Source organism: Natator depressus, chromosome 12 (genome assembly GCF_965152275.1).
Source record: "Natator depressus isolate rNatDep1 chromosome 12, rNatDep2.hap1, whole genome shotgun sequence".
In the NCBI taxonomy this organism is placed as follows: domain Eukaryota; kingdom Metazoa; phylum Chordata; order Testudines; family Cheloniidae; genus Natator; species Natator depressus.
This window is the reverse complement of record NC_134245.1, coordinates 16,895,903-16,916,359: the sequence shown is the minus strand read 5'-3', so window position 1 is coordinate 16,916,359 and position 20,457 is coordinate 16,895,903. Positions and strand designations below refer to the sequence as shown.

Here is a 20,457-nt window from a genome sequence, read left to right as displayed (position 1 = left end):
CCTGGAACATGAGTGGATGTAGAGCTGGGGGAAGGAAGTCCACTACTTGAGAAACAGTAGGAGAGAGAGACAATGGCATCTTGCTTTAGAAAAGTACCAGGAAAATGATACAATCCAGTAGCCAACACTCTGGCACTGCTGTATTATTTATGGCATACAGTGCACCACATTTTATTTAAACGGGAGTTTAGGAGCTCCTTGCATTGTGGGATATAAGTACTGAGATGCCCCAGAATAAATCTCCATCACATCTAAACAGCAGACACCATTTTAAGTATTCTATATACTGTTATAACTTTTGTGATTGCTAAAAGGATTTTGTTACCTCACAGGGGCATTTGTGAAGATAAATCCATGCATGTTTGTGAGGCACTTAATTACTATGGTAATGGGGGGCAGTATAAGTGCTTAGATTTATATGGATTGATGGGGGTTTCATTGGTGGGAGTTCCATTTTCATGCGACTGATTTGCTAAAAATTCTCCTCTGGGACTAAAACTTTCCATTCTTTGGCTTATCCCTGAGATGAATGGGTTTTTAAAAAACTTTTAAAGAAAATTATACTAGCCATTTTTGAGTTATTGAAGCGTGAAAAACACTTTCAGCATTTTTATTTATTTAATTATTGCTGTAATTGGTTAACTTAAAAATGGCTGAGCCAAAAACAAATTCTGCGTGCTATTTTTGCAAGTAAATAATCTTCGTTGACAGGTTGACCTTTTACTAGGTTTGAGGGAGAGGTGGAGAATAAAAATTGTGATTGAAAAGTCATTTCTGAGCATGCTCAGTTGGTTTTTTGTATGGGTTTTTTTGGACAGCCTAATGAAGTCTGCTCCCTTTGTGACATCACACTTTTCAGACATCCTGGCCTCACTTTGCCAGGCATAAGGATTAGTGCTGGGACACCTTTCAAATGATGGATTTTAAGTGTTTTATTAAACATACACAACATGGTTTTTCAGAAGATTCAAATATGCCCCAGTCCTGCAAAGACTTAGGGCACATCTACACTTGCCAAGTTACAGTGCCGCTCAGAGAGCGCCAAAGAAAAACCGCTGTTGTGTGTTCACACTGACAGCTGCCTGTGCAATAGCGTGTTCACACTTGCGGTGCTATTCGGAGTGGTACACTCTGGGCAGCTATCCCACAGAGCACCTCTTTCTCTTTTACCGCTTTTTACTGTGGGAAGGCAGAAGGGGTTGCGGGGCATCCTGGGTCCTGTCCCAATGCCCCGTGATGCATTGCTTTGCATCCCATAAATCCCTGTGCTTCCGTCCGCATTTGGCGCCATCTTTCAACGGTTTGTGTACTGCGCACCCTGCCCTGCCTTTTTCTGGCTGCAGGAACGGATTCCGAGCTGTTGACCAGAATGCTACTCGCACTGACCAACATGTCACGAGTGGCAGTGGAGTTATTCCTTAAACTCTAAAGGCAAGAGGAGTGTGACATTGATCTCGCCACATATACTAGCTACAGCACGAGAATGCTTGTGGCATTCACGCAGGTGCTGACCACAATGGAACGCCTGGGCTTGTGAAACAAGCACTGAGTGGTGGGATCACATTGTGATGCGTGTCTGGGATGACGAGCAGTGGCTGCAGAACTTTCGCAGGAGGAAAGCCACATTCATGGGACTGTATGATGAGCTCGCCCCAGCCCTGCGGCGCCAGGATACGAGAATGAGAGCTGCCCTGCCGATGGAGAAGCGGGTGGCGATTGCACTGTGGAAGCTGGCTACTCCAAACTGCTACCGATCAGTCACTACCAGTTCGGAGTGGGAATGTCGACCGTTGGAGTCATGTTGATGGAAGTGTGCAAGGCCATTAATCGCATCCTGCTCCGAAAGACCGTGACTCTGGGCAACGTGCATGAGATTGTGGATGGCTTTGCACAGATGGGCTTCCCTAACTGCGGAGGGGCGACAGATGGCACACACATTCCAATTCTGGCACCAGACCACCTAGTCACCGAGTACATTAATCGCAAGGGGTATTTCTCAATGGTTCTTCAGGCACTTGTGGATCACCGTGGGCGTTTCACAGACATTACCGCAGGCTGGTCCGGAAAGGTGCATGACACATGCATCTTTTGGAACACTGGCCTGTTCAAGAAGCTGCAAGCAGGGACTTTCTTCCCGGACCAGAAGATCACCATAGGGGAAGTCAAAATGCCCATCATGATCCTGGGAAACCCTGCCTATCCCTTAATGCTGTGGCTTATGAAGCCATACACGGGGCAATTTGACAGCATCAAATTCTGTTCTGTTCAACAACAGGCTGAGCAAGTGCAGAATGACTGGAGTGTGCATTTGGCCATTTAAAAGCCCACTGGCAATGCCTGTATGGGAAGCTGGACATGGCCGATGACACTATTCCTATGCTTAAAGCCGCGTGCTGTATGGTCCATAATATTTGTGAAGGGAAGGGTGAAAGCTTCACTCAGGGCTGGACCACAGAGGCTCAGCGCCTGGAGGCTGAGTTTGAACAGCCAGAGACCAGGGCTAATAAAGGGGCACAGCGCAGGGCCATCAGGATCAGGGATGCTTTGAGGCAGCAATTTGAAGCTGAAAGCCACTAATATTTGTTGCTATGCTCAGGATTGCAGTGCTTGTAATGCTAGGAGGTGATTGGTGCACATGATGCAAGAAGGGGCCTTAACATAATTGTATGTTACTTTGCAGCGCTCTTTTTGCTTTCACTTAATAGACTAAAGATTGATTTCAAACAAACAATTCTTTGATTGAAAGACAACAACCAGAGGAGAGAGTCAAATGAAAAAAATCATCAGCAGGGAGGGGAATGGGGGGGGGAATGGAAAACCTCAAGAGGAGGAGGGGTCCTGGGACGGCTACAGATTTGTGTATGTGCAGGGATCATACCCAACCTTCTCCTTTGGAGTACGATGCAACAGGTGCTAGACTTCAGCAGGGCCAAACTGCAGAGGGATGGGTGTTGAGTGCAGTGGGTAGTGGGAGTCCACACTGCTGGACTGTGGGGAGGGAGGAGTGGAATGCTGTGGGTAGAGAGTGGAGCCAGGAGGTTGATAAGTGTGTGTTGGCGGTGTGTATGGAGGGCACATGGGAAAGAGTTTTGCAACAGCGGCTGCAGGGGAGGGCGGGCGCAGAGCTGCTCGGTTTGAAGAGCTAGTATCGCCTGGAGCATGTCTGCTTGGCGCTCCATAACTGTTAAGAGCTGCTCCGTGGCTTCTTTCTGGTGTGCCACGTTCTCCTTTCATTCCCTCTTCTCACTGTCCCGCCACTCCTTCAATTCCTTTTTCTCGGTGGCAGAGTGCATCAAAATCTCATGCATAAAGTCCTCCTTAGTTCTTCTTGGATGCTTCCTAATTCTTCGCAACCACTCTGCCGCCGATAAAGAGGGAGATTGTGTTCCCAAGATCATCTCTGTGAAGTTTAAATGCAACATTTTACAGAAGCCGTATTGTTTGCAACACAGAGAACACTGATTCAGTGCTTTAAAACACAGCCAGTCCTCCCACACCTGTCACTAGCTGGCTGACCCCAGGCAAGTACACATAAGCCACAAGACCCCCAAAATGGTGAGTAACCGCAGGGGCAGGGTAAATCACTGTTCCCGGACCCTGCTGTACACTAGGCACGTGGTTCTTGGGCACTTGGGGAGAGCCAGCACTGTAGATTGAGCCTGGTAATTATTTCTGTCCCCACACTTTCCACAGGCGGTGATCATTATGGAAGATATCTCACTGTTGAGGGTGAGCAGGGAATCAAGGGAGGATCTTCTCCAAGCCTGCAGTTTCCTCCCTGGCCCCTATGCGGCTAGCCTGTGTGCAGCAATGGTCCCTCCCACCCCCCGACAGCACTGTGGTGTGAGAAAGTTACCGTTAATGGGGCAAGAAACAAAGCAGCTCTGCCGAAGAACCTGCGGCAGCGGATTGCCCAGTATCTCCAAGAAAGTTTCCTGGAGCTCTCTGAGGGAGATTCCCGTGAAGTGAGGGAGCGTATCAACAGTCCGTTCTGCTGCTCAAATTAGGCATGAGGTGGGAGACAAGCCTGCTTTCTGCAACCCACTTGCCCCCAACAGCTCTCTTCAGCAATTCCCCAAATCAGATCCACTTATCAGGGGCCTCCTCTCCTGTTTGCGCTTTGCCAAGATCCGACTGCTGTGACTGGCTAGGCTCCTCCGGGGTAGAAAATAGCTCCTGACTGCATGCATCTCTGGCCTCCGAGTCATCCTCTGCCTCTGGTTTACCCCTCCCACTCTTCATCCAAGATTGCCTCCTCCTGGCTCAGTCCACTCTCGACTGGCACGAGCCAATGAGGTATCCACAGGGGCCTTCACAGTGGAGGTGGGGTCACCACCGACTATCACATCCAGCTCTTTGTAGAACTGGCAGCTCGTGGGCACAGTATCTGAGCGGCGGTTTGCCTCCTGTGCCTTGTGGTAGGCGTTCCGCAGCTCCTTCACTTTGCCCCTGCACTGCAATGTGTCCCACTCATGGCCCTTTTCTATCATGCATCTAGAAATCTGTCCATAGGGATCATAATTCCGACAGCTGAAGTGCAGCTGTGACTGCGCTGTCTCCTCTCCCTGAATGCCAGTGAGGACCAGTAGCTCAGCATTGCTTCAAGTGGGGGATCGCCTGGTGCGTGGAGCAGGCATGGCCACCTGGAAAGATACCCTGAGACCACTGCACACATCACCAAGCAAACAGAAGGGGACTTTCAAATTTGCAAAGGAAGGTATGGGGTGGGGATGACGGTGACCTGAGGGCAGGCCAGTACAGTTCAAACCAATGGCCAGAGAGGTGAGAACAGGCATTGTGGGACACCTCCTGGAGGCTAACTGCAGCAGTGTAATCACCACGGTGTCTACACTGGCACCACAGTGCTGTACCCCCGGTGCAGAAAGCTCTACGCCTCTCATCGGGGTGGAGCGATGCATCTGCGTAGTTTCTGTGCACTAAATGGCTTGGCAGTGTGTACACCTCAGGAGTTACAGTGCTCAGAGCTGCTTTACTGCACACAAACTTGCCAGTGTAGATGGGGCCTTAGGCACATGCATAACTTTACACATGTGAGTGTAAACTAAATCAATTTGGCTTCACTGTTTGCAAGATTGGGGTCTAAGCTGCAACTTGTCATTGTTATTGCTTACTGCCCTCTTATGGGTGACCTCAAATAATTTATTTTTAAATTGGGCTTGTGCCCATCTTTTTTTCTTCATCATATGTAAAGAGGCTGGAAGGAGAAGGCAACTTAACCAAAAAAAAAAAAAAAGTCCTGCCTCTTTTTTATTTTTTAAATCATTGAAATACCAGAAACATCAACTCAGATCTTCTGTGATTTTGTTGCAGAACTTGTTGGGGGTCTCCAAAAATGTATATTGTTAGCGCTTGTACCATAATTAAAGGGGTATTGAGTGTTTAAAAATGGCTTCCTTTCACCAAGATGTGCTATGCTCAAGTCCCTACACTAGCTCCCAATCAGTTTGTGATGCCAGTTTAAAGGCCTTGGTCCTAATTTTCAAAGCAATTAATGCATCAAGCCCCAGCTACATCAGACAAAATATTGATCACAGTAGCTGTGCTCCACTGCAATAATGTGGATTGCAAAGCCCAGGACAAAACATGAGAGCTGGGGACAAAACATTCTCTGTTGAGGGGATCCAGCTATGGAACAATCTTTTAGAGGATATCATGTGAATCCAGGTTTCAGAGTAACAGCCGTGTTAGTCTGTATTCGCAAAAAGAAAAGGAGTACTTGTGGCACCTTAGAGACTAACCAATTTATTTGAGCTCACGAAAGCTTATGCTCAAATAAATTGGTTAGTCTCTAAGGTGCCACAAGTACTCCTTTTCTTCATGTGAATCCAGAGTCTAATCATCTTTAGGAAATGTTGCAAAGCCTTCCTCTTTGAGAAAGCCTTTCCAGCGTAAGTGACATTCATAATTTAGGTTTCAGAGTAACAGCCGTGTTAGTCTGTATTCGCAAAAAGAAAAGGAGTACTTGTGGCACCTTAGAGACTAACCAATTTATTTGAGCATGAGCTTTCGTGAGCTACAGCTCACTTCATCAGATGCATACTGTGGAAACTGCAGAAGACATTATATACACAGAGACCATGAAACAATACCTCCTCCCACCCCACTCTCCTGCTGGTAATAGCTTATCTAAAGTAATCATCCCAGACCTCTCACAGCCTTCCCACCAAAAACAAAAAAACCCAAAACCCAACCCAAGCAGAGATCTGAGGGAGAAGTGCCAGTAATTCCATTAAATATACTAAGGACTTTGCTACTGCTACTGATTTTATGTGGAAGGTATTCAAATACTATAATGATCGATGGTAGTATAAAATTCTATGACAGATATTAAGTATAAAACAAAAACATACAGTTAAGTCTAACTAAAAACCCTTTCTCCTTCTAATTGCTCAATTTTCATTCTCTTGGCTTTGTGATATTTCTCTCTAATTCTCCAGTCTTTATAGGCCAAGAGAAATTTGGCATCCTAACCATCTTTTAGCCCCCCAAAACATCTGTAGCACACTATATGTCCAAACTAGACATGTTCACAACTATGCATAGGCTTTCCAATACTGTTTTCAGTAGATGCTTTAGGGACCCTATGATAGGAACTGTAGTCTAGAAAATTTAGAGGGCAATTGGTTCTTACTCCCATTCTGTTTCCCAGATTCAGTTATCCACAGCCATAATCTTACAGGTTAGACAAAACTTGAATTTCTAAAGTAAAAATAAACCAGAATAACCTCTCCAAAAAATGTTCAGGCCTTTTTATACGTCATAACAAAACAAAAAAATCCTATTTCCCTCCCCACTTTTTTGCAGGTCACCTTTAACCCAGTCTTGCAAAGAATGATCTCCCACGAAAAATAGCAACAGCAAAGGTGTGAACTCTACTCTATCTCAGGCCTTATCTATGCTAAGAAAATAATCTATTGCTAACAACAGGTGTCAGCAACAAGGGCAGTTGAACATGGTTTGGACCGTGAAGTAATACTTACAAGGCTTAAGTGAGGGGTCAACTTAATTGCATGGTTGGGACCATTTAATAATAACATGCCTATGCAATGCTCCCTCCCTGCAATTTAGCAGTGTAATATTCTGCATCGTTAATAAACTGGTTAATTTGTATGTGTTCTTCTGCATGGACTCAGAAGTTTATAGTTCACATGACATGAGAGGGCCAGATAATTCAATTTCTACCCTCACTGCTGCTGTGTAGTCCCATTTCGCCCTCAGTTCAGATTTGTTATAGTATTTTAGGAAGTGGAAACATAGTGCTTTCAAAAATCCACCAATCTGCATGTATTTTATGGAATTTATTATAACAATTAAAGGAAAAATATAATGAAATAACTATCAAAGCACATCTTCCTGTACTATCAAGAATAGCAGGGTTATAACTCAGTAATGAGACTGGACAATAGGAAGGTAAAAGTAAATATTTTAAAAACGATTAAAAACCTTTAAAACAACAAAATACCTCTCGTTACTAATACGGTAATCAAACTTTCTTTGTACTATTTATGCAGTTTGTTTACTTTTTACATTTCAATTCCTTTTTGTTTTTAGTCCGATTCACTTTCTCATTTTCAGACACTATTGCACACATGGCGGGGTGATATTTAAATCCAAATCAAGATCTTGATGCTGAGACTGGATCGGCCCACGTGGCCCCGTCTGCTCAAGGAGCCCCATTGTGCAAAGAACCATTTGGGCGAATCCCAATAGTGCAAGATTAGGCACTATACCTGTTTTCACTGCAATGAAACGTTTCCTGGAGGGCTTTCTGTTCACGAAATCTGATTTGGCACCTGAACGCCCTAACAATTTCGCGGGTCTCGCGTCAGGTCAGAGGATAGTGGTTTAATGTATGATGACTGAATATTGAGCGGCTCAAAAACACAGCAATGAGGCAGAGGCTGGGAGAGCAGGGGGCCCGGGGTCGGGGGAGAATGGGGGTCGGGGGTAGCGATGGCCTTGCGAGAATGGGGTGAGGGAATGGGAGAATCAATGGGGTGGAGGGAACGGGGCTAGGCGCATGAAGATGGGCAGAGCGAAGAGCACTAGGCGGGAGAGGGGAGAGTTGGGGGGCGAGGGCTTGGAAGCTGGAGAGTGAGGCGGCAGGGGGGACACCGCCCAGGTTGCTGGAAGGGGGGTTCACGTACTAGAGGGCCCACAAATAACGCGGCTCCCCGCCCCTTGCGGCCGCCACCGCCTCCCCTTTATTACGCGCGGCCCGTAGGCTTGGGGCCCAGGCGGGCCCCGCCCCGCCTCGCCTCGCTCGCCGTGAGGGGCGGGGGCTGTGTAGAGCGCAGGCAGGCAGCAGGCAGGCGCAGAGCTGCCTTTCCATAGGAGCCGCCATTAGCGCTGGGACCCGGTGACAGGGTCTTGGCGACGGCGGCCGGCGCGGAGCGGGAGCGGAGGCAGCCGGGGTTGGTCCCCGTTTGATGGATCCCCGGATCGCCTGGTTCCAGCCAGAGCAGCTCGGCCCCTCGAACCGCCTGTGGATGCAGATCTGGGAGACCACGCAGGGGGTCCGCAACCTGTACTTCCAGCAGCAGCGGCTGCAGAGCGCTCCCGCCGGGGTGGGCCCGGCCTCCCCGCCCGGCATGTACCGCGTCCCCCGGATCGACCCCCAGCCCGACTTCCTGCCGCTCGAGAACGCCAACAACCAGCACAACCACAGCCGCCACCAGGCCCCGCCGCCCCCGGGGCCCACCGCCTGGGCCCGGCCTGCACGGGGGGCGCCGCCCGCCGCCTCGGCCTCGGCCGCCGGCAACAAGAGGAAACGTGACAACAAGGCCAGCACCTTCGGGCTCAACTACACCATCCTCCTGGGGCCCCCCGAGCAGAGCGGGGCCCCCGCCCCGGGGGACGGGCCGGCCGCCAGCGACCAGGCCCAGCCGCTCTTCACCGACACCCCTTGGAAGGGGAGGAACTACAGCCCCGGAGTCGTGGGGTAAGCGCCCCGGCGTGGCCGTGAGGGGAGCGGGGCAGGGGGCGATACGGAGCAACTGGGGTGGGGGAGGGGTTGGTGGGGCAGGGAGAGGCCTAGGGGATCCAAAGGGGGCGGAGGGCCCCGCAGGGCAAGGGAAACACCGCACACGTGAGGAGAAGCGACCCGTGTGGGGCCGAGCCGGCCGGCTCTTTGGGGCATCTGCTCCCATGGCGCCGCCTCTCCTTGCCCTGACGGGACGCACATGGGGTGGGAGGGAGAGCAGAGCATGCTCAGTCCCCATCTCCCGCTGTCACAGACACACATCTGTGGGGGTGGGGTGGGGCCTGTTGCAGGCCCTCCTGCTGTCATTGCACAGGCACCCATATTGGGGGGGGGGGGCACGACTGTTCTATAACCACCTTCTACTGTCACACATCAGGAGCATCTTTCACAGGCATCGCTTCTTGCTGCCGTTGCACAGATGCACGCTCACATGGGAGAGGGAGGGGAGGCATGTTACCTACTCTGGCATCTTCTCTTGCTGTCATTGCCCAGAGGCAATCTCACATTTGGGGGAAGGAAGAGTTATTTCAAAGGCATTTCCTCTTGATCTGTTTTCTCTTACATGCCATGGCAATAGGCTTGATAGAAATATCTGAGAGAATTATACAAGGAAAAGTGGAGGGGTATATTGCACAACCAACATGCTATACACCAATGAGCAGGAGTCATTGCCTTTTCTGCTCCCAGACATATGCAGGATAGGACTGTTAGGAAGCATATTGTAGATGTGAGGTTAGGGACCCTAGTGGATGGAAACCTTCTAATTTGATTGCAGACATTAGCAGGGGATAGTATCTAATTTCAGAGTATGTAAAGAAAATCTTCAATTACAGCAAAACGTATGCAGTTCTGGAAATGCCCAGGGAGGTGTCTATATGAATACTAATGTTGCAGACACGCCTATATGCAGGAGAGAGGGATCACCTTGCAGACTCCTCTTGTTGTCACTGCATGCACTCGTGTTGTGGGTTTCACCCTTGGTTTAATTAATGAATGTCTGCAAAGCACTTTGGAGATGGGCGGGGGGAAGAGAAGCTTTAGTATATACATGTTTATTATTTGTAGAAGCCCTTCCTAATGTCAGTGTGAGTGCACATACACATGGGAGGGGTGAGGCATATTTCTCAGACATCACCTGTTGTGCGTATGGTACATGGTGGGGAAACTGAAACAGCCTGCCGTTGCATGCATGTATGTACACTCACACCAAGGAGATGAGCATGTTTCTCAGAGTTCTGACTCTTCACATATCTTCTACTAAATGTGAACATGTGTTCAAATCCACTTGGTGAGACATTTTGCACCGACCTCTTGCTCTGATTGCTTTTATGTCCTGTTGTATTAATACAACAGTCCACGTACTTCACAGACCTTTCCTTCTGACACTGAATATACTTACACAGAGAGTATATTTTGCTGAGGTCTGATGGTACAGATACAAGAATGTCATTTCTGCAGTGCTCTCCAGCTGACACTGTTTCCCTCTCTGAGAGGCAGAAACACACAATCTGGGGGAATGTCCATGTGTGGTTTATATAGACTTCTTCTAACTCTGTGTAGTGTGCATCTGGATGTCTTGTATAAATTGCCTTCTGTGCTGTATATGTATACTTGGTACTCTGTCTAACACAGCCCTCACCATCTGGTGATGGGTGAACATATGGTGGGTGGGGTAGATGAACAAACATCACCTGCTGTCATATTCCCATTTTCTATATGAAGGTGACAGTATTTGCATAGATCCACCTAATGTTGTATGTGTGGGCTTAGGGTGAGAGATCTGGGGAGAACCACTTGGACACTTTTTACTTCACACACGCATTCACATACTCTCTTAATGGAGATTATATGGTGATGGATGGCTTCTTTTTTTTTTTTTTTTTTTTTTTTTTTTTTTAGCTTGTGTGTTGCAAAGTACTCCTTTTCTTTTTCCCTATTTCAGTTCTTTGCACAAAGTGAGGTTTGGTTGCATGGTTCACGTGCTGGATGTGATGTGAATGGCTTTTCCTGAGGCCAAGGTGCACTTACGTTGAGCAGCCAGCTGTTGAGCTCAGGTGTCTTCCAGGGGCTTATTGAGATGGGCCTATATTTTCAGAAATTACTAGTGCTTTTAGGTAGCTCTATTTTTGTGTGCCCATCTTGAAATGCCTCAAAGGACCCTGATTTTCAGAAAGTGGTGAGCATTTGCCTTTTCAAAATTTCAGGGTGTCTCAAGTTGGGCACCTAATATTGCTGGTCACTTCAGAAAATAACAACTGTGTAACCAGAGGCTTCCTACTCTCCTGTCAATTCTTGTATTGCCCTCTACTTCTAATTTTAGGCTATTTAGTTAAAATGTTACACTGTAAGTGATGGGATCCTGTTTAAAGTTCTGCAGTCCTTACAGAATGAAATCTTCCATAACCGTTGTGAAGAGTGCTGGATAGTTTTAGCTGGGAACGGACAGTTTTTTAAAAATTATTATTAAATTACTTGGTCAGAACCTGTCAAATGCTTAATTTTGGAAAATAGCTTTCTTTGCATTTATTTTCTGTTCTGTCATATATTTAGTTTGAGATGGGAGGGTTTTTTAAAAATATTTTTCTGCTTGTAAATCCAATGTAACTTTTCCCACTATTGAAGATCCAGAAAACAATGGATGAGCTTCAGTGAGATATAAGGAAGTTATTACTTAGGCCTCATGGGTGACATCAATCATAAGAGCAGAGCTCCAGTTGGATAATCAGTGTCACCAGAACCCCCAGATGGAAGTAATGTAACTGCAACTCAGTGCAGATTGTACTTTTTGATTTATGAATTAGGAGAGTTAGTTGGTTTACAATTTAATTGCTAACTAGATCAAAGGTGTTTTAGTTGCTGTCAGGGATTTAAGAAGATGCTGTCAGAGGTATACAGGCTCCATGTTGAACCTGTCCTAAAAATAACTCTTTGTACAAAAGGGTTCCAAGATAGAAAAATATCACAGCTTCTTATTTTAGCAAAGATAACTCCAGTCAAAGCCTGGCCATTGGGTTTGCTTGTGATTATGGTACACAAATTATTGTTATGAAATTAGAAAAGCCCTGACATTGATGTTCTAAAAAAGTATATGTAATTTGAAGGTTTCTGTTTATTTTTCACTTTTGTGTTAGTTTACTTAGTGTGAAATTATGGAATACGTAATCATAATTTTCAGAAAGATTAGATCTGAGTTATTTCCAAAACTCCTTTACTTAAACAGTTACCACAGTTGCAATGTGATATTTACATTCCTGATGGGGTGATAACAATTGCATGTGTAACTGTTTGTGCAAAATGGGTGTACAAGTGTGAATACAAACAAACACGTATGGATCTAGGGTTTCAACATTCTGAAAATCAGGTCCATAGTTCTTACCTTCAAGGACAGTATGGGTAGACACTTAATAGTGATTACTGAAGTTTAGAAGGCTAAATTAAATTAAACACGCATGTTGAAATATTGACAATGCTTTGGTATACATATTGTTTATCTCTTAGACAGTTGTCATGTTCCATCAGGTATATCTGTGTTTCTGTTTGATCTTGGATTTGGGTTGAGAAACATAATATTTGTGTTTTAAAATGTTTTACAGATGTAGTGAGTTTAAATGAATATCAAAATGATACACTTGTGACCTGTAATATTAAGATTCAGAAATTATTATGGTGTGTCTTCAGTGTACATAATTTCATATAATTTTTTGCATTATCAAGGCTTAAATATTAAGCATTCAAAAGTCAGTCAATTCTAAAAGTTAATGCTGCTCTTGCAGAGTTAAGTGAGCTGTAGTATGCATTCTGAGGTATATGGTATATGTTGCTAACAAACAATAATATATTAAAGCTTGCATTTATCAAAGATAAAGGGAATAGAAAATATCACATGGCCACATTCTTTTATTCCTATTTTTTATGCTCTGGAATCCTTAATTTGGCAATTTCCTAACTGATCCTGTAAATTTCTTGACATTAAAGTGACCTGTGAAATTAACAAGTTGCTTTACACCAAAGATTTACCTTGCATATCTTATCTGCTTTTCAGACTTTGCCAATGGTGATGTTAAAAAGAATAAAATCAAAAACTCGATTGAAAAGTTGTAATCCATATATGTGTGAGATTAGTGGCATATACTTGATACTGGCAAAGACTACTTAAATGAATTTGCTTTGCCACAGTACCCTTAGCAGAGTAGTATATTGTTTTGAGCTATAGTGGCAAAATAGCACTAAAGTAGTCTTAGTGATATATATATATATATATATATATATATATATTTTTAAAGTATGAAGAAAATTAGATATATGTTTTGTAGATTTCAGTGAGTTCTAATCAAGACAAGCTAAATCTGGAGTTTCTGGCTTATACAGTCTTAAGTGTTTAAAAAAACCACACATTGAAACATATGAGAAGTGTATTTTCCTATGTTAGCATAACTGAAATGTCTCCGCCAACATTTCAGATGCAAAAGAATGGGGGGAGGGAATTAGACTGATCATGGAATTCATTCTGAATTTCAAAGGGTGCTACCACACTGGGGTTCAGTGAAGCCGGTAAAATGTTTACAAAATGAATCTTCTCATCCTTCTAATTCAGTATCTGATGTTATAATACAATGGCATAAGAACTAAGGCAGAGAAAGTAAACGTCTGAGTTGGGCAGAACTGTTAGAGCATATTATACCTGTGCTCTACTCTAGACTGACTGAAAATACACTTCTGGATGAAATACAAGTAGCTGGTCTCTATGTATGGACTAGACTTAAAAAGATAGTGCTCTGTTACAAACGCTGCTCAGTAATGTTTCTCAAAGCTGAAGATTGTGAGCCGAATTTGGACTTTCTCAGTAGCTGTCCTGCGCCTTCAGAATTCACTCTATTCTAAATGCATATAACCCCAAGAGTGGCCACATTTGAGAATGTCTTGCAAGACACATCTTTGTCCAGGCTTTCCACACTCAGTTCTGAAGTTTTGGATGCTTAGCTGACTGGTTAGCTTTTTCCTTTTACACACCAGAGGTTTATGGTGTATTGCAGTGTTGCTGGCCTCACCCCACCTGTGACTCCTCAGTTGTCTCTCAGCTGATGGTATGAGGATAGGGACCAGGTACTAGCTTGAAAATCACCTAGTCCTCATAAAAACCAGCAAGTAACTAAATTGAGGTGGCAAATTGCAGGGAGTAGGATGGCTCCTGCAGGAGTCCCAGGATCAAAGGAAAGAACCCAGTTTATGATTCTCAGGTTGATGGCCTAAAGAGCGTAATCCCACAAGGAGCAGGCTAGAAAGGAACAGAGCAGCTCATCCTCATTCCCAGGCAGACAGCATGCAGAGTGTAATCCTGTTGGGAGTAGATCCGTGAGGAGATACTGCATCAAGGGGAAAAACACATTTGATATACTGAATATATTGTTTGTTTTGGGCAAATAAAACTGAAGCTGTGAAGAGAAGAGAAGTGAAATTTTGTTGCTGGAGAATGTTCTTAGGTGCACAGGCCAGTGAGTTATATGGCGTATTTGTTCTTTGTTTGGAAATGTTAATGGCTTTCAATTTAAATGATGTTAAATACAGTCAGGTAAAATGGAGAGTGACATGTAAATGTGAAGCATAGTAACACTATCAAAAGGGAATAGCTCTAGACCATAGAAGAAGTGATGATTAGAATTCAGACCTTCCTGCTTTCTGTCATAACTAGATAACCCCATCACTGTTGTACTAAAGGATATACCCCAAAATCCCCATAGATGAAGGAATTTTGAACATCTGGTGACATAATTTATGATCCATGATTTCAGAAGATTACTTTGGAAGTTCATTATTATTTATTTTTTGTAGGTGTGCATTGTTTTGTTTAGGAAAGGTGACCAGAAGGCTTACAAACTGAATAGTGGGGAGGTGGCTATGATGGCATCATTGATCATAAACAGTTCCATATCTTTTTTAATCCGATGACTTAAAAAGTTGTTGGTGATTAAACATGGTTTGATGTTGGATTAGCTTGCATGTTAGAGGGTTGGAAGTCCTTCATTTTAGTAGAAAACAAAAATTGTAATAACTTAAAAACCTGTAAACTTTTACAGGTAACTAACTTTTTCTCAAATTAAAAGCAGTTGCATTGTTTTGCTGAATGTGTGGAGAAATTGATTTCATAATATGAAAGTTGCAGTTGAATGTACTGCATATGTTTTAATGTATGAGAATAAATTGTTTAAACAAATCCACAAGGAATAATTTGAGCTTCGTAGGAAGGCCTCATCCATTTTTGGTAACCTGACAAATATGTATTAAAACGTGAAAATGATGGTGAGGGAAAAGAGCAAGAATGTGTCTGGGTCACAAATCCTTTTCCTTTATACATCTGACAAGATCCACCATCACTTTTGATTTTGTCACTTCACTGCTATTGGAATTAAAGTGAATTATAGCTTGTTTTGACTGTGTAGACTTCTCAGGGCTTGCCTACACATACAGCACTGCAGCAGCGCAGCTTCACCAGTGCTGCTGTAGGACTTCACTAAAGATACTGCTGTGCCAACAGGAGAGCGTCTCCTCTTGGCCTGGTTAATCCACGGGGGAGGTAGGTCACTATAACTATGTCACTCAGGGGTGTGGATTTTTCACACCCCTAGTGGTGATGTTATACTGATGTAAGTTTTATAGTGTAGACCTGGCCTCAGTCTATTAACTGTGCTTTGCGGGAAGTGAAAATCGGAGTTTTGCTCATAACCTCAAGAGGCATGTGGTGGTGGTTCCTCTATTTCAAGAAGTGAGATAAAACAAATATGCTTTGGGGCAGGATCAAAATGTAATGCTAAAGGCAGTTTGAGAGACCTTTTTGAAGTATAATGTAAATATTATATAACAATTTTTTTTGGACATGCAAAATCTTGGAGTGCCAAAATGTTCAACATGTTTATATAGATGACTAAAGGGGACTGAGAGCCCTGCAGGTTTCTACATATGCAAAGAAACCATGGGTTTTTTTTGTTCTTGTGAAAAAGTACTTACTTTTTATTTCTGTTTTCATGACTTAGGCATTTCATCCCCTGGGGATGGTTCTAGGTAAGTGGTGTCTTAGTCTAAAAGAACAACAAAACACCAGGCATTACTTTGTTCTTTTTTCAAATTAAGCAGTGTTTTAAGGGCACCGCTCTTGTGTACTTTGGTGATTCCTCAGACTTCTAAGTGTGGACTCTTTTTTTTTTTCCATAGCAATGTCTGGTCTGGAAAGGGGTTTTAGGATCTTCATTCCTTGAATCCCTTCACCCTGAATCCTCTCTTACTATCATGTTAGGACTGTATCTTTGTCCTAGTTTTCATATGGCACATTAAGACAAAGTCCAGCTCAAAGCCTGTCATATAATTTCAGGCCCAGGCAGCTAAATTAAAATGTACGAACAGCCATACTAATTGCTAAAAATTAAAAATTATCTGATCTTTTTTAAAGAAAAAGAAACCATTGAAAAATAATTTAACCCATAATTATGTAATATTTAACTCCTATTTAGTTTAGAAATAATAAGGTAAAAGTCAGGACTCACTGGTTCAACTCTGAAGCCTTTTTTAAAGGCATCTAGTAAATTTTAGGAAGATGTACATGTGATTTTTTTTTTTTTTTTAACTGACAAAACATGCAGTTTTGTAATATTTCATACTTGTTTTTAAACGCTTCTTATCCTCCTAATTAACAGAACGAGAATAAATCTTGACTTTTCAACATTGGATAGTTAAATGTGTTCAAAAACAACTAGTGTGCCAAAAAACTGTAGAGTTGGCTTTGACGTTAGCTTTTGTTTACATATGCACATGGTATAGAACTCCTAGCTGTAACACAACAAAATGAAGACCCTCTATTATATTTAAACAGCATTATAATAACACCGTTTTCTTGTTCTTAATGTGAAAACTGTTGGAGAGCATGTTTTAAATGCATGATGGCTTCTTAAATTAGATTAAGTCTTGTAATCTTAGATGACATGTCTCAAGTAAGAGACAAGGTGATGAGGTAATATCTTTTGTTGGACTAACTTCTGTTGGTGAGAGAGACAAGCTTTCGAGCTTACACAGAGCTCCTCATCCGATCTAGGAAACATACTCCGAGTGTCACAGCTAAATACAGGATGGAACAGTCTCTCTAATATCCTGGGACCTACGTGGCTACAACAGCACTGCATACGTGTCTAATGTAAGTTGACTGCAGGAAAGGGGAATTTTGTCGTGCCTGAAAATGGTTTTCTTCTGATTTATTTGCATGTTGCTCTGACTTATTGATTAATCTGCATGGTTTAATGTGTCTCTCCTTGGGAGGGTGGGAGGATATCCTGATGACCAGGAGTGCTGCCTTGGCATCCTTTCTCAAGTTAAATAATTTTACAGGAGGAGCAACTTGACCTTAAATCATCTTGAAACTTGAACCTCCAGTAGCAATCTTTCCCAAGAATACCATGACTCTTCTCACCTTAGAACAGGATAGATACCTGGACTGAGGCAGAGGAACTCCTACTTTTAAGGTAGCATTCCTCTGGTTCAGTACAGGAGTACTAGCACTTACACCATCTGTAGTTACAGTAAATGTTGTATATTGCTGGGCCGTGTCATGCAGGAGCCTTTGCCCCCAAAAGGTACTTTCTGGTGACCTAGATGTTAATCCTGTTAGTAAATACATAGCCTGATTAGAGTGAATCTTTAATCCATGGTTTACTGATCACTCCGACCACCCAAGACGTTTCCCTTGGTGCAGTCAAGTGAGCCCTAATGCCTCTGGTACAGGAAAGCCCTTGCTTGGGCAAGGTCACTTGTCACTAGCTTTCGAGTCCTTTGTGGAGGCTTTAGAAGCAGCCAGTGCTTTCTTGGATGTTTCAAACAAAACAGACAGTCTATCTTTCTGAACTCTGTAGATGTGTGTGCAACAAATTATCGTATACGTGTATCGAGACAACAATTTTGTTTTCTTTCTACGGTTTTGGTCTAAAATTGATACATAAATTATCTCTGAAAACTGTGTTTAGTTTTCACATGAACTTGGACCTTTATGGTAGAATGATTTTATCCTTGTGGAGTCAGATATTTTTGGTTAACTGAAAATGCATGAAGGTTACTAAAGTATTGAGCTCAACCTAATGCAATGGGGAAAACCGTCTTAAGCTGAATAATGATGGTAACTGCAAAGGCTCAGATAGAGTCTTGGGTCAATATTTGAGCTAGGCTTAAAACCATTGGATGTACAGCTGGATTTTTCTCTAATTATTTCTCAGGTTTTTTAGTTGGACTGTTGAATTAATGTATTTCAAGGTGTCTATGCAGAAAACCTCTTATTGACTTAGCTTGATGTTTACTTTGATTGTGGTTTGGACTTCAATATCTGTTCTTCAAGTGTCAGTGCATATGGGAAACTTTATCCCTTGGTATACCTGTTGTGCAACTTGGGCTCCTGCTGCTGCTGCATGACACTACATGCAGTTATCAAGGGCAGAGCCCCACTCTGTTCCTTCTTTCTGCCTGTGATTTTTGTTGGAACTCTCATCTATACCAGAATAGTTATTTCTCTCAACCTTTGTGAACTGTATGTAGTTAGTCTGGTCTTTAGCATTAAGATAGTAAGTTTTAGCTGTATAAAAATAATATAAATAAATTTTTTGGATTTGATTTCCTCGTTTGGAGTTTTCTATTCAAGGTATACCCTGGTCACTGGGTTTCAAACCTTCTTGCTTCAGTCATGTGCCAGTGAGCGACAGGCACAATAACTGCCTGAAGTGCTTGGGGGAAGCACATGAAGGACCAGTACCATATTTGCAGGGAGTTCAAGCCTCGGACGAAGAAGGGTAGAGAGGATAGGCTGAAATTCCAGCTGGTGGAGGTGATGCTCCAGCTACTCTTGGAGCCATCCTGATCTGACTCTATGCCAAGTACTGTGGCTTCAGTGAGAAGTGATCTCCAGCTTTAGTGGAATCCCAGTACTGTTTTCCCTTGTCTGAAGAGAGGAAGACATACAAAGCTTCCAGAGGGGCACTGGCCAGGGGAAGGTTTCCACCCTCTAAGTCTGGAAAGAGGGTTGAGGGAGTTGAGAAGAGTGCACCTGAAACCTAACCACTCCTCCAAATTGGTGCCAAAGCCTAGTTGGCTCTGATTCTGCAAGGGGCACTGGCTCAAGCTCGGTCCTGGAGGCAGCACTGTCAACTTTTTTGGCACCACAGCAAGAGACCAACTTGGTGCCAATTGCCCCGGACGCATTTGTGGCAGAAAGAAACCTGCTCTCCCTCTTGGTGCAGGTGTATCCTTCCTTACAGGAGTCTGGTCCCTCAGGACTGCTGCCAGTTGTGCCTGCAATTCAGCCTCCTGTACCACAGGAGGACAGGAAGCTCCTCGGTACTATCAAAGGGAAACCTGATCACTCCTATCACCCAAGACATTGCCCTTGGTGCCTTTGTGGTGGCATTACTCCATTGAATGCCAGGCTCTCAGCACCAATCCCTGGCACTCACTGGATCAGTCCTGCCGTTGTCAGAGGAAGGGGAATCCTTGTTGTTGGACTCAGAGGTGGGATCTTACGTATCACAACTCCAAAGCAGGACCCACTGGTCTCCATACAGATTCTCTCTTCCCACTGTGATGCTTCAAGGGACCTGCCATGGGAATGTGGCCAGAACAATGGTGCCCTGCTCCATATCAGTGTTCATTTTGGAGCTCTTAGGGTTTTCCCCCCAGCTTCCAGATCTTTCCCACAGCATGCATACGCAGTGCCCTCATCTAGGTGGGCTTAGTCTACACACTGAGAAGCTCTGTCCACACTGTTTACCACACAATTGCTACTGGCAGCACACAGACATTATCACTGCTGTTGAAGTTGCACTTGCTCAGTCCAAGTGTAAATTGTTACATCTGCCAGTACTGTGCCAACTTGTTGATGTAATTGCTGGTTGAACTGCTTCAGCAGTACACCTGCCTGATCCAGTGCAATCTCTCAACGCTCTTGCTTATCCTTCAGTTACAGATTTGGAGGCTTAGAGTACTGGTTCTATCCCATGTCAAGATGACTGCAGACAGGCTGAAGAGCAACTGAGGTGGTATTTGGCTGGTCTGTCTTCTGCTCAGCTATCTGCACTAGCTCCTGAGCCCCCAGAGCAGCAGAGGACGTGGATGGAATGAAAATAACTTTTTTGTCTCATGGCATATCAGCTGGAGGGGGAAAAAAGGGCAAAAACGCAAAGGTTGGTTGGTTAGTTAGTTAGACATGCACAGATTTTCCAAAGTGTGCATATTTTATTAAGGTTGCCACAGCTTTCCACTCACTACCTCCAGTAGCATCTGAGACCTGAAAAAGAGTAGAAATAGATCACTAACGCTACAGTGAGTAACAAAGCTTGCACTCATCTATCGTCTTACTCATCCCCAAGAAGAAGTACATCTCCCCCTTTCTCCCCATGTCCCAACTGCCTTCAGGGGAAAGGGAAGAGCAACCT

At 44.1% G+C, this 20,457-nt stretch overlaps 1 protein-coding gene across 1 annotated transcript in view; it reads left to right on the top strand.

The window, feature by feature from the left end:
* Positions 1 to 8,325: 8,325 nt before the first annotated feature.
* TENT4B (terminal nucleotidyltransferase 4B) overlaps positions 8,326 to 20,457 on the top strand; it is a 50,462-nt gene continuing 38,330 nt past the window's right edge. The window contains exon 1 of the mRNA XM_074968629.1: positions 8,326 to 8,962. Coding sequence (XP_074824730.1) covers positions 8,451 to 8,962 — 512 coding nt within the window. The 5' untranslated portion in view covers positions 8,326 to 8,450. The remainder of the gene's footprint in view (positions 8,963 to 20,457) is intronic.